The sequence below is a fragment of the Poecilia formosa genome, unplaced genomic scaffold (genome assembly GCF_000485575.1).
Source record: "Poecilia formosa unplaced genomic scaffold, Poecilia_formosa-5.1.2 Scaffold133, whole genome shotgun sequence".
NCBI lineage: Eukaryota > Metazoa > Chordata > Actinopteri > Cyprinodontiformes > Poeciliidae > Poecilia > Poecilia formosa.
Window position 1 is genome coordinate 1,365,927 of NW_006800072.1, and position 14,323 is coordinate 1,380,249.

General features: G+C 37.6%; 1 protein-coding gene across 2 annotated transcripts in view; it reads right to left on the reverse strand.

The window, feature by feature from the left end:
* LOC103144891 (dihydropyrimidinase-related protein 3) overlaps positions 1-14,323 on the reverse strand; it is a 37,578-nt gene that overhangs the window by 1,681 nt on the left and 21,574 nt on the right. For both annotated transcript variants that reach the window (XM_016676382.1, XM_007562060.2), the window contains exons 6-13: positions 12,816-12,896; positions 11,110-11,178; positions 9,849-9,969; positions 9,148-9,304; positions 8,457-8,598; positions 6,973-7,143; positions 4,392-4,571; positions 2,400-2,553 (exon numbers count right to left, since the gene is read on the reverse strand). In XM_016676382.1, coding sequence (XP_016531868.1) covers positions 2,400-2,553; positions 4,392-4,571; positions 6,973-7,143; positions 8,457-8,598; positions 9,148-9,304; positions 9,849-9,969; positions 11,110-11,178; positions 12,816-12,896 — 1,075 coding nt within the window. The remainder of the gene's footprint in view (positions 1-2,399; positions 2,554-4,391; positions 4,572-6,972; positions 7,144-8,456; positions 8,599-9,147; positions 9,305-9,848; positions 9,970-11,109; positions 11,179-12,815; positions 12,897-14,323) is intronic.

Genomic DNA, 14,323 nt, shown 5'->3' on the forward strand with positions numbered 1-14,323 from the left:
ATCAATAAAAAGAGAATATTAAAGATCTAAAAGGCCTAAAAGGTTAGGAAAAAATATTTTCCACACCCAATGTTCTGATGTTACAGTTTGTGTTAATGTGTGGTTGTAACATGACGAGATGTGAAAAAGAATATGAAATAATGAATAAATGTTTATTGCCATCTCTGACAATGTTATTCTTTACATTTTCCACAAATCTGTAAATTAAACCTCTGAGGTGAACTTACACTGATTTAAGCCTCTTTAATAATATTTGATTAAAAGATCTGAGATGAGTAAAGCAGTTTTATTCCAACTAGATTTAGTAGAATTTATTTCTTAAACACAATTTTACCAACACTAAACAAATAGCCTGCAAAATCAAAGAGGACATATACTTTTATGACTTAATTATATATTTTTTCTATTATACTATACATGGGAATAGGGAATGATATCATCCAATCTTGACATTGTGTTTTGGAAAACTTCTAGTTAATGAACCGAGAAAATGCTTTGCAAAACTTTAACACACAAACATCAGTGATTAAATGGGTGAAACCAACTTAATTCACTAACTTACATAACCAGATGAATTTGCCAATTTGATTTATTTGCTTACCTAATCAAATCTGATTTAAAACAATCAAGTCTGTGAATAATAAATACAGCACTTTTACCAACATTTTGTAGCAGTGTGAATGGAGGGCTGTGGTGATTTATAGACTGACGCAGGCCTGCATAACCATTACAGTGTTACAAAACTGCAGCCAAAATCAGAATCTGGCACCCTCCTCTGGAAACCAGCGACACCATTTGTCAGACTGTTTAGATTTATGTGCTATTTAAAAGCTCTTTCTAAGTTGGCACAAAAATAATTCTTACTGAAAATATTTATTTCTCAGATTGTTTCCCTGGATATTTAAACTGTGACATTTTGCAGCATCAGTTCTATAGAAGCTACAAGATTCAAAGTCTGACATTGTAGTATAGTTTCCAAAGGACGAGCCAAAGGCCGACTCGAATAATCTGCAAACACAACAATGGAAAGCAGAATGATGTCAGACCATGAAACACTGTGACTAATCAAACAATCCTCTCCATCTCCTTCCAAACAAGTAAATCAACTCTGCAGGTGGTAGCTTCACAAAAACTAAAATAGAAGAGGACTAGGACTCATTCTCAAAATATGCATACACACACACACATACACACGCGCACATATGCTTACACAAGATCACGCAAACTGTTGCAAAACCTGGGAAACCAGGAGCAGCCTCAGATATATGTAATCAAAGTTGGAATTCTTTCCAACAAAGGTCACATTTCTCCAGCGAGGTCTCACTCGTTAGCTTTGCTTGTAAAGACAAGCTATGCATTCGGCTAAACTTCTTTCAAAGTGAGTTATTACCTATAAAAAAATACAAGATTACAAAAGCTGAAATGATTTTTCATCTAATTAAAGAGCAAAGATTGTCACAATTTGGCAGTTTGGATGAAACAATTACTAACGTTTCTTGTCTCAATCTAAGTCTGTTCTGTGCTAACCTGACATATGGGCACAATCATGCTGTCATGCTGGAGCTCTGTATGATGGAACAGATGCCAAACAGTGATATTACTGTGACCTCACACATCAGACTGGCCTTTCTAACAGAACAGGTCAAGATGTTTGGAATGGAAAAGTTTCAGCCTTGAAGGAAAATGTATCCAGAATCACTTCAAATGCAGTTAGAGCATCAGTCAGGAAAACTTCTCTTCACTGTAACTTACACAGTTTGAAGAAGTTGTACTTAAATTATGCTGATCTGATCTTACTAAATTTAATAAGCAGGTACCAGGAAACAAAAGATATCTTGTGCTTTTACCCATTGGCCAGTTTCTGATGGACAGACAACAGGAGCAGAAGATTGCCTTTGAAAGGAGAAGTTGGGCCTGAACTTTTGCTTATACTTTGCCACAACAAGAAGGCTGACATTTAGCTTATTACCCAGAAGTCCTCAATCACTTTAATTCCATGTTAAATAAATTAATAATTAAGTAAATTAAACCTTAGTAATCTTACTACTTATTTACTATCAGTACTATTGCTATCAGGAATAAAAGATCCTGATCAGGAAATCCTTGTTTTAGTTTTTAGGATAGACTAAGACACTCCACGTGAATAATTAATACAATGTCTAAAATGGAAAAACAAAACCACAGTTTCAGTTTAGAAATTAATTTAACAAATAATGTACGAGAACAAGATAATAAAAGTAATCATGAATGCCACTAATGCTTCACATTACAGCTAATGTCAATATTAGGAGAAACTGAAGCGCATGTATTCTCTCTTTATGTCAGTACATAAACGGCAAAGCAAAGAAGAAAGAGAACAGAGATGTTTTTTCTTGTAGGATGCGTTGGTATGGCGTTACCTGCTAGACTGAATCCAGACTGGTGCAGGTTTCTGACCGGCTGCTTGGTGGGCGAGGTGCGTGCCGAGGCAGAGGGGGTGCCGCCGCGGGACATGGAGAATTCAGACACGGGCCCGTCGTACATTCCTCTGGGCACTGCCCTCAGCACAGCCAGCTGCAGGACAGACACGTGTTAGACATGGAGGAGTAAAAACCTGACAAAAATGAGGATTCACAACGGTTTCAACGGGTTAATGTCGGTGGACTTTTATGACAAAATACAAATATAGATTCACAGTCTCCTGGAAAACAGAGACTCACACATAACTGTGCAGTATACTTTTGAGCAGAAAAAAACTAAATACACACACAGCATGTATGTGTTCAAATGAAGTGAATGTAAATGAAAAAGCTATCATTTTGAAGGTCTACCCGCCGGTGTGGTGACTCAGTGGAATCTTGGAAGTCTGTTAAAAGTTAAAATGAGACATCTGTGATCCATAAAGGCAAAACAGTAACTGCTACCAAGATAAACAGCACACTGTTACTGCAGCTCCATTTTCTCATTAACAGTCAGCTGCAAATTAGGAAACGTCTGCAAATGTGAATCCTCTGGCACAGTATGGGAGCGGAAAACAGGCACCGCTTGGTATTATTCAAATGAAGTTGTTTCAATGTTGCTAAGTTTTATTTATTGTTATTGCTTTTCTTCCACTGTCCTTCAAATTGTTTCCAGCTATTCAACAAAATATATATAAATTTTACTTCACTGCTGAAACTGACAACAAAAGACTACTGCACACAATAAATATAAGCTGCCATAATATGTTTCTGGATGATTCAAGCGATTTACTAGACAGCAAAACATTGTTCAATAAACTCCCTCTAAAGCACTCACCGTCCTCCTGGCCTCTCCTGTGAGGAAAGTGAGATTGCTAAAAAGCTTTTGGAAAACTGTCAGGAGAAAACGCCAGACGTTACACCGAGAGCTCAGCTGGCCACCAGTCGGTTGGTTTCCAGCTCGACTGGCCGACAGGCAGAGGGCTGGCTTCAATCTCAAAAATCACATCTTTTTTCAATCAGTGAACACAAACATAAGCAATACCAGCTTTTGCTGAGATCAACAATCTTCAGTGTGCATGTTGTAAATGCAGGAAGAAGACTCAGCTACTATCATGGAGGTGAAGTTAAAAGAAGAACAAAAAGTCTAAGATAATATTTAAAAGAAAAAAATAATTTCAGCTGTTCATTCAGGCTTCTCTGCTCGTTTTGCTCGTTTGAATTCATATTTTTGTAGATTTGGTAAGTTGTTTGGTAGAAAAACCTGTCAGGATTTCTACAGGTACTGTTTTTTATTGTCCTAATGTAATCCACAAATTTCTGAGACACAGAATTTTGGGTTTTATTATCTGTAAACAAAAATCACCAAACAATTAATCAAGGCCTGAAATATAAATATAAAATATCCATTTAATATATAAGTTTTCCTTTCTTGTACCTATATTTATTTGTTGCTGACTTTAGGACATTTGATTGAGTTGAGAAAAAAGAAAACAGACCAGGAGTTAACATCACAGAAAACAGAAGTTATGTCAACTATAAATCATATTTTCTTTGTTTCTTTGCTCTGAGTTCCTCTTTCAGACACACATGGTATGACTTTTCCTCACCTGTTCTCCAGAAATCAATAAATGACTGCTTAAGGAAAGGATTAAATAATACTGTTTAACACTAAACACTAAATGCAGTTCTCTGACTATGACCAAAAATCACAGAATACATCTTTAAACAAATTGGTTGAGTAAATGTTAGTAACTGTTGAGTGATTTTAGAAAGAGAGAATTGTCTGTTCATTCCTTTAGTAAAGTTTTACCAGACCTGGAGGTGTAACTTTACTTAATTTAATTACCATCAGTAATTAACTAACTTGTTGAGTTAAACTGCAAATTGTTGTAGATTTGTAGCCTCAAAAATGTATAATTATCTATCTGAAGCAGTAACTAAGTTATTCACCTGCTTCCTGGCTTTGATGCGCTTGTAGGCAAAGTCTGGGAAGGGGGGGCAGGGAATAAAACGTCCCACTCCACAGGTGACATGAAGGTTTCCGTCTTCCAGAACAATCTTTCCTTGGCATATCACCACCAGCGGCGCACCGCGCAGCTCCATGCCCTCAAACACATTGTACTCAGCAGCCTGAAACACAAAGAAAAGGATTTTAATGAGAAATTAGCTGTGAATTTATGGACACCTTTAAAAATGTTGAGACATTCTGGAGGAACAAACTCTTCCTTTAAACCTTTACTGGCCCTTCCTTCCAAAATATCACCTTGTTCCTATATCTACCTTTGTTAAGCTTGATGTTTATTATTGTTATTATTATTATTCACCCTTTGCTCCCTTTTCTCAGCCTTGTGTATTTTCTATCTCCTCCAGACTCTCCTTTCTCAGCGTGTCTGTGATCTCTGATGGTTTCCTCCTCCTGTTCCATTGTTCCATATTTCCTCCAGTCCTCCCCCCCCTTTTTATTTGCTGCTGTCCATATTCGGGCCAGAACAGGACATAACTAAGGCTCACTGCATGCCAAATATGATGTCATGACTAAGCCAAGTGTGTTGGACTGTTTGTGTTGATGCCTGTTCTTGTGTACGTTCCCAAAAATCCCCTTTTTACATTGACAACAGCAATCAATTCAAACCAGATGCAGGCTAACCGGTAAACACACAGCCTGATAAAAGTTCTTTCCCGATACAATGGACTACTAACTAAGGACATTCATATTTTGCCAAGTTACAAAAGTCATTTTTAGCAGTGAGAACTGCAGTGTTCTTGTTTTGTACTTGTAGATGCTTCTTTAACTGAAGGGACAACGAGCAGGAAATGGAAAAGTGACATCACCCTGTAAGAACCCACAAATCCTCAGTGTACCGACTCAGTTTATTTGCAGAAAGGAAAGTCTTTTAGTTTCACCATGAGGAGGAAAGTGTTCTTTCACACTAATAAAACCCATTAAATAAGAACCTATTTGATTAAGCTAAAGATCAACCTAACTGAGAATTTTAATAAAATGTTTATTCCCAGGATTTGTTCTTGGCTGCTAACGTTTTAATTTCCTTTACTGCTGAGTCCCCCGTATGCAGCCTTCATATGTCTATGTGTGAATCAGAAACTGACAAAAAGCTCTGAGATGCAAAAGTAAACAAAACATTTCTGAGCTCATACGAATCAAATTAAGACTGCCCTGTTGCTTAGACATGCTCTGCTCTTGAGTTAAATTTAGGAACATCTCAATCATTAAACAGCTGGTATTTTTAAACAACTGATGTCAGAGTCTCCAGCCAAACATAACTCACAATGTCTATTTTCGATACACTGTGTAATTTCATATCAGAGCATACAAGTCACACTGCAATTCATGAAGGTAATTTTAAAAAAGCATTGCTCTTTTCATGTAAACTACTTGCAAAACTCTATTTTAAGGGTGTGCACATTATTTTAATAATCTAAAAAAATCCTTTTTGAATTACCTTTAAAGTGTAAAAGAGATTGGCTGTTGGAGTTTATAGAGGGCGGAGAATCATTTTGAGCTGAATAATCAACAAGTCGCATGAAAACATATTAGCACATTGAGCAGCGCGTAAACAAGCTTGATTGACAGCAGGAAGCCACTCCTCCAGATTCTGATTGGTTGTTTTTGACAGTATTTCTGCAGATGGTCATAGTAGCTCATGGAGGACTTTGATCTTTTCACAGACTGTCTCATGCTGTCAATACCTGATAACAGTTTTCACAAATATGTAAAAAAATTAACTTATTTTTGTAAAAGTCACATACTGCAGCTTTAAAGGTATTGAGTTTTCTAGCGTTTGCCCCGTATTTTTTGAATAACAAGAATCCCCATTTGAGTTGAAATCTCAGAAAAATATTGCAATAAATCTGAATGTATAACATTCTATTTTTTTTAAATGTTAGCTTATTTTGGTGATCCAGTGAGATTAGAAGATCTAGCTGAAGAAAAAATCCCTGGGTGAAATATGCACCATATTACTGATGTTCACCCACAGAAGAGATTTTGGAACATGCATTTAAACAATCCATTTTTTCAGTCGTTAGTCTGTCACGGCTGAGCCGTTTTGGATTTACTGAGGCTTGACTTTACACTAAAAGCTGATCACGTGACAAGTTCAGTGTGAGTGGAATTAGTCATGAACATCCACTGAGACTTCATTTCCGTTCAGGGGAACTGAGAGCTCCCTGGAAGCTGTTCAAAAATGTGCTTTTCTCTCCCGAACATTCTCTCCTGCACACACAGATGTAGACAAATGTCACATAAAAAAGCTGGTCTTTTATCCAAATTTCTCAGCCTCTGAAACCACAGATCTGATGTTTCTGTGTTTGGTTATTTTCATTTTTGTCTCTGCAAGAGTTCACATTTTTCAGGGAACTTGTTGAAATAAATCAGTTACACTTTTTGAACATACTCCCTTAAAAACATGGTTAACTGAAAAGCAGGAGAAAAAAAAATCCAGAATCTGGATGGATCCATTTGTTTAGAACCTGGAACAAGAGCAAACACAGCTTCGACCTGTATACATACCGAGTTGTGAGTCTTGGCAGTGATAGTGCGAACAGCGTCTGTGTCCCAGATGACGAGGTCGGCATCAGAACCCACCGCGATCCGACCCTTCCGGGGGTAAAGGTTCAGGATCTTAGCGGCGTTAGTGCTGGTCACGGCCACAAACATGTTCTCATCCATCTTCCCTGTAGTCTGAGTGCAAAAAACCACAGACATGCAGATCACTGGTGCTGTCACGGACGAATCCAGGTCATTGAAGACCTTTGTAACTTTGGTCTCTAGAGATAAATGCATATATTTAGATCTCATTGTTCTGCTTATAGAGGTGTTGAAGAACAGAAAGTAGCACACAGATTCATGTGCTGCCTTTAACTAATAACTAGAACAGATTCATTTTAAATTGGATTATATTTTTTATTAGCTCTCTTTTTGTCACTGTGATGTAATGTTTGTTTGTTCATGATGTTTTTATTATGTAAAACACTTTGAACTGTCTTGTCGCTTTACATCAGTTAGCATCCACTTAGCATTTGCTTCAAAGTCCGTTATTGGTGGTAAAGTATTTTTAAAGTTCTCTGATGAGTTCAGAATATATTCCATCATCTCTAGTTTAAAATATAAAATGATCCTGAACAGGAAGTTTTTCATAGATTAAAGTTTTTGTGGCGCACCCAGATAATTTCTGTAAGTTTGGTCGATCCGGGCCAGTAAAATCCATACGTGAATCCCTGGAGGAGCCGGCGAAGCACCACCGTTTGAAACCGTTTTTTATTCACAAACTATTTGTTCTATTTGTGAAAACATATTTTACATATTCCTGCTTTATATAGTCAAACCAGGACAGAAATACTCTACACTGATCCTTAATATTCTCAAGGCATTGCTGTAATTTCATGAACATTGCATCCTTGATGTCTAGTGAGCTGGATCTATAGTTTTGCCAATGGGAGTGACTGGTATTAGTTTGCTATCTGCTATGGGGAAGAGCCGCTGATACGAGGAAACAGATTCACAGATATAAAAGCTTTTGGGTTCAGACTCATTTTGAAGCTTTGATTCAGAGCAGCTAACCCAGACAAGTGTCTACTCAAATTTTATAGCCTGCTTTTAATTCCAGAACAAAGCTAAACATGGCCAAGGTCCAGTCAAATCCTGATGCAGCGATAACAAGGACAAAAGGACACACAGAAAATGGATAGGAGTTTGTTTGGAATAGACCAATGAGGAATGCATTAAAGATGGATAGAGGATAGTAAAGAACGGTTTCAGATGTAGGGAACATTTAAAGCCAGAAAAAACATGTGAAAAAACATTTCCTTATAAGACAACAATAAAAAAGGAGAGAAATGTACATTTTAAAGGTGAGGAGTATTTAACACCAAATAACGTATATGAAATCTTGTCAGGCATAATTATAAAAGTTACCATATATCATCATTTGCATGTGCTATATTACATTTAATCTTTATTTTTCAAAGTTTAAACCCCCAGAAAGTAGGCCTCACCACAGCCTTATCCCAGATGAGCACCATCCTTTCCTCCACTCCGTTTACGCCTTCTGGGATCTGGGTGAAGTCGTCCTTGCCGATGGCCTTCTGCGCCACGCTGAAGGTACAGTGAGCGCTGCCAGTCACACTGAGGTCTCCGCTGTGACAAAATGACAAATGATGGGGAAATATTACCAGCGGAGAGACGCCTGCTCTCAAAAGCAGGGCTTTGCAAACACAAGGAAATGTCATTACTTAGTTTAGCAGATTTAGTGAGCAGAGAGCCAAAGTTTTGCTCCTACAGAAAATAAATATGAGTAACATTTCCTGTTTCTGTAGAAGTCTTTCCAAATCCACTTGATAGGTAGCAAACAAGTCAAGAACAATTAAGTTTTATTTAAAGGTGGAATATTCATACAATATGTGTACTATAGCTGGAGTCAGTGCTACTCCAAGCAAATATGCAGAACAACCAGGGAGAACATCAGAACCGTTCTATTTGGTCTAACAATAAAAAAAATGGACTCTTACTCAGCACTCAGGATTTACTGTAAGCCATAAACATGAGCAGGAATAACCTCTTGAAATATTTTACTTTGCCTGTAGTTAATCTTTATATCATCCAAGGAAATAAATAATTGAAATAAATGAACATGTGTTGATATTTGAATTTTTTAATGCACTTGTAAAGCAGAGCTGTGCGCCTCACCTTGCCAGCAGTGTGTTCAGGTAGTCTGGAGTTGTGGGATCAGGGCTGAGAGGAGGGGATGTAACAAAAGAAGCAGCTTTGGCCCAGTTCTTGCTCCAGTAATGTGTCCCATCTGTCCCCAGACTGGCTGTGATTGGCTCCCCAAACACCACATTTCCTGAGAAGGAGATAACAGTGATTAAAATACCATGTCCACAGTCATGAGCAGCATAATCATATTTATTTACAGTATCTTAATTGAAAAGATTTTTGTATTTGTATAACTGTTTGAAAGCTGTTTGTGTTTGTAGTGAGATTTTGGTGATAATGGGGGTTTAATTCCTGTCAGGAACTCATCTTTTCTCCTGCTTTTGTTTCCAGTCCTTTGCTCTTACATGTCAGTGATTCATGTTTTCCAGATTTGTAAGGAAGGAACTTGGGAACAGATCCAATCGAAAGGTTTCCAGCTTATAAAGTCATTCAGGGAGTGCATATAAACATAAAAGAAGGTGATCTGAGGTTAGCACAGTTTTGTCTAATGTAGTTTTTTTAACCAGACAACCAAATGCATTTTCTTCTCTTGTGCTCACCTATTTTTGCATCCATGTGTTATTTTACAGTTTACATTCACATCCCTCAGTTCAGGCCTTGAACAAACAAGACGAGTTAAACGCCTTTTTGTCAGTAACCTGGTGCTCATTTTTAAAAACTCTTCTCAATACCTTTTTTTCGGGCCTGTGAGATGATGTCCGCGGCACTCTTGCTCATGACTCGGGTTACGTAGAGTGGACAGTTGGTTTGGCTTGCGATGGTTACGGCCCGAAACACAGCCTCAGCCTCCAGCTGCAGAGGAGGTACAAGCACAATGTTTGATGAGGTTAAACGGAAATGTTATTCCCATTAGAATTTACCTAAAAATATCAATTTATGTGCTGTCAGGGCTAAATGACGGCATGTGGTGGCTTTCAAATGTTTTCTTAGCCATTAACATTTTCAGATTTTCTCACAAAACAACCTGAACATTTAATTAGAATTAGATCTGAACCTGACCAAACTCTTATGCTCCTTGACAAACCTCTTAGAATTTAAAACTTGCATATTTTATTTTCCCCTTTATAATTACATAAAACTTTGTGCCCGACAGAGATGATTCAAACAGCTGAACTGGCCCCTGAGCAAAGCTCTGCAGGAGCTGCTGATGAACTATTCATTTGATTCAGGTGAGTTGAACCAGACTGGATCAGTCAGAACCCTGAACTACACAATATTAACTGGAAACATTGAGGATTCTCTTTGTGGTATCAAATGAAACTGGTTAGAAAGTAATTTAATAAAATTAGCACACAGATGTTGAGATAAATCTAAATAGGATCAGATGATGCAGCACATGATTTCCCTTTGTGCTCCATCAAAGACTTTAGGAGCAAACGGACTCAACATCTTTTCAGTGTAGAACACAGCGTGAGATTTTCAGAAGAAATATTTGTTGAAGTATCTACAACTTAATGTTTGTATCAGTTTGACATATGACACAATAAGTAACCTTAAGTCCAGGATGGTAAAATATCCTGCAGTTATTTTAGACTTTAAAATGGGATGCAAACACTGAGTTCCTGCCAGCATGTCCAGTTTGGGTGTCCGAAAAATTACAACTAAATATGAACAATGTTGATAGATATATGCCAAAAATTATGTTTACCAAGATTTGAAAAAATGAGATTAAATAAATAGTCAAGATAAAAGACGAAACGTTTCCGAGTTGGAACTGTTATCTTTCATTTTGCTGATTTTTTCTAGAGCAAGAAATGGTGGAATAAGAAGACTTTCCCCTGAAACCTCATGTGTGTAAAAAGATCAATATACATGCAGCCAACCCATGAGACACAATGTTGTAGAGAAATAGTTTCATCAAAATGTATTTTTTCCCCGTTTCCTTTAGTATTTCAGTTTTTCATGCAGTTAAGTAAAGTGTGAGGGTTGAACCTCCTCTGGCCTGCTCAGCACATGGCCCTCCGGTCCAGTGATGCCCATCTGCAGCATCCGGCCTTGCTCCTGTTAAACACACACACAAAAGCTGTTAGAGTCAAGGACATGCTCCATTGCGTGCAGAAATGTCTCTTAGTTTTCTTTGGTGTGAACGCTTCAGCAGATGTAAAGATGTGGTCACACTCATGAATAAAAATCTGTTTCATATTGTTTTGTTCTTTCTGATGTTCATGAGCACAGATCTGTGCTTTCTCTCAGTCAGGCCACACGCATGTAAGTAGGAGCCTGCTTCAGAGGATCTGCACACGTGCAGCAGTTTTGTTGAGCAATGCATGCAAATGTTGGCTCTTCATGGAGGCAGACCAACTGGCTTAGATTAGCCCTGAGACTCACTGCACCTGGAAATGAAAGTCCCATGTCTAAATACGTTTTAGCAACACTGGGCTAAAACCAAACCATGAACAAATTCATATTAGTTTCACTTCTTTACTGCTGACTTAGCAAAATGTGCAGTCAGAATGGCTTTATAGGAATTCAGGGGCAAAAGATGTTGGAAATACATGTGTTTTTAATGGAGTGTTATTTTTTTACCAAAGAGCTGCATACTTGTCATGAAAAGTATTAAGTTTTAATATTCGTAAATGGAAAATGCAGAAAAATGTTCAAAACTATAGGAGGAACATTGATTGTAAGCATTTTGGTTCTAACACTTGAAGCATTTACAAGGATAGTTTGACTTTTGTAGTTTAAAAGGTGAAAGTGTGAATCTGCCTGATCAGCAGACTGTGAGTGAACCAGAATTATTTTACATAGAAAGAAAAGCAGAGGAACGTTCCATCTTCAGTGGAACTCAACAAATGACAACCTGCTTCCACAATCCAAAGGTTTATCCCTGGCAGACTCGGGGATCTTCACTGTACAACAAACTAATGATTTACATACATGACCTACCTATACGGCAAGCCATTAGTGCCAAAAATGAAATATTTCCACTAGGTCTAGTGAAGAAAAACAAACAAAAATGCAGTTATATCCCATAAAGATGAGCATTATCATTTTAAGTTTTTTAAATTAAAAAACTTAAAATGATAAGATGGGGTAAGAGGGTCATCTCTCTAACTGTTGCCCTTCCACTGCTCTGAGGATTTCCTCCTAAAGCTTCTTTTTGCTGTAAGGAAAATATTAAACTGGTAACAAAAAATTGATCTGTCCCAAAAGCATTTGTCCTGTTCCAGCAGCAGGTTGAGCTGTGTATGTTCTTATGGGTCAAAAGCAAGGCTATGATATATTTTCTGAGTTCAAACAAATCTGCGTCTTACAGCTGATAAAAATCAGACTCTGTCCAAGTCCAAGTTTCAAACCGGAGCTGAGATTTATAATGAATCAGATCCAAATGCACTCAGTGATAGAATCCAGGCACATCTTGGAGTTCTGACTAATAGCAACTACTTAAATCCATCCAGTATTACAGTTGATTCACTTTCATTTGACCTCGTACAGGACAGCCTTGTATAAACTACACCCACACATTACTATCCAGCAGGAAATACAGTCATTACAGATGGTGCGTTTAGTCTGACGATGCAGTGTGATAAGGTGAAAGACGTAACTGAACTCAACTAAAAAGGAATAAATCTCTTTAAACACAAACAGCTGAAGATCTCTCAAGTTCTGAAAGAAAAAGAAAAGTTTTTTATTGTTACCTTAGCAATGATCTCGCCGTTTTCAGCGTGGATCTGGGCAATGCCCCCCCTCTCTGCCAAAAAGGTAAAGACCTCATAGAGCTGCAAGGAAAAGAGAACACAATTTTTTAATGTTGAGATCAAGCCAAGCCATTAAGACAAGAAAAAGACAGTACTCTGTAGCTCACAGGTCACTCATACGCCCCAATTTCAGAGGCCCACAATTTAGTTGAAGTTTACCAGGACACACACTGCAATTACCACGTGTGGTCTCCAGAAATGGAGAAACTGGTGGGGGATGAGCTGCAGTTGTTTTTGCGCTGCTGTGCCTCAGTTCCTCAGAGGTTCATGACATCAGTTTTTCAAGCGCCACTATTCTAGTTTCCTCATGTGCTCTTCCCAAAACCAAATGATCTATGACTGCATGAGAAACCGTCCAGCCTCACACCGTCTGAACGTGAACTATTTTACAGAGTTACTGCACACATCACAGACCAGGGGATACACACATAAAAATGTTTCCTATGGAAAATATATTAATTATTGCAAGATTAGCATTCCTCATTTCACATTTATTTCACTTAAAATACACCNACTTCCTCCTGGTTCCCATCTGCAGAAAAATCTGCGCTAATTCATCAGTCAGTTGGATCTGTCTGATCCAAACAGATCAATGGAACTCTGTGAGTGTTTTACCCTGCACAGTCCGGTGTGCGCTTTTACCAGGATTTATTTATTTTTTTTCGCTTCTCCAAAACGGACAGATGTTACGTCTGCAGCTCCTCCAGAGCGCCGCTCTCCTGGGTAACTTGCGCCCAGAAGGCTCCATTTGTTAAATCCGCTGGATGAGTTACTTCCAGCGGTTTTTAAGTCTTCGCAGTCCGCAGTGGTTGAGCAGCGGACTGCGCATGTTACAGTCTAATTAACTTTTGCATCATCATTTATTTCCTCAAGATAAACTGCCGGCTCCTCAAATGGATTAACACAACGTTGCATTCTCTAGTTTTCTCTGGTCTGTAATGGAGACTTGAATTTAACGCGTTATTTCAACCAAAGGTTTGTAATGCACTTAAAAAATAAAATTTGATTATATTTTTTTAGCCAAGACTCTGTAGAACCATTTTGAAGTGTTGATTTTATTTTTGAACCATTTTTAATTTTGAGATGTTGATTTTATTTAACCATTTTTTTATTTTGAACTGTTGATTTTATTTTTGAACCATTTTTAATTTTGAGATGTTGATTTTATTTAACCATTTTTTTATTTTGAAGTGTTTTTATTTTTGAATCATTTTTTATTTTGAAGTGTTGATTTTATTTTTGAACCCTTATTTATTTTGAAGTGTTGATTTTATTTTTGAACCCTTATTTATTTTGAAGTGTTGATTTTATTTTTGAACCCTTATTTATTTTGAAGTGTTGATTGCATGAAATACCTTACACATGAATTGCCCCATATGGGGTTTGAACCGATGACCTCAGCATTACCAGCACCGTGCTCTAACCTGCTGAGCTAACTCACCTACCTT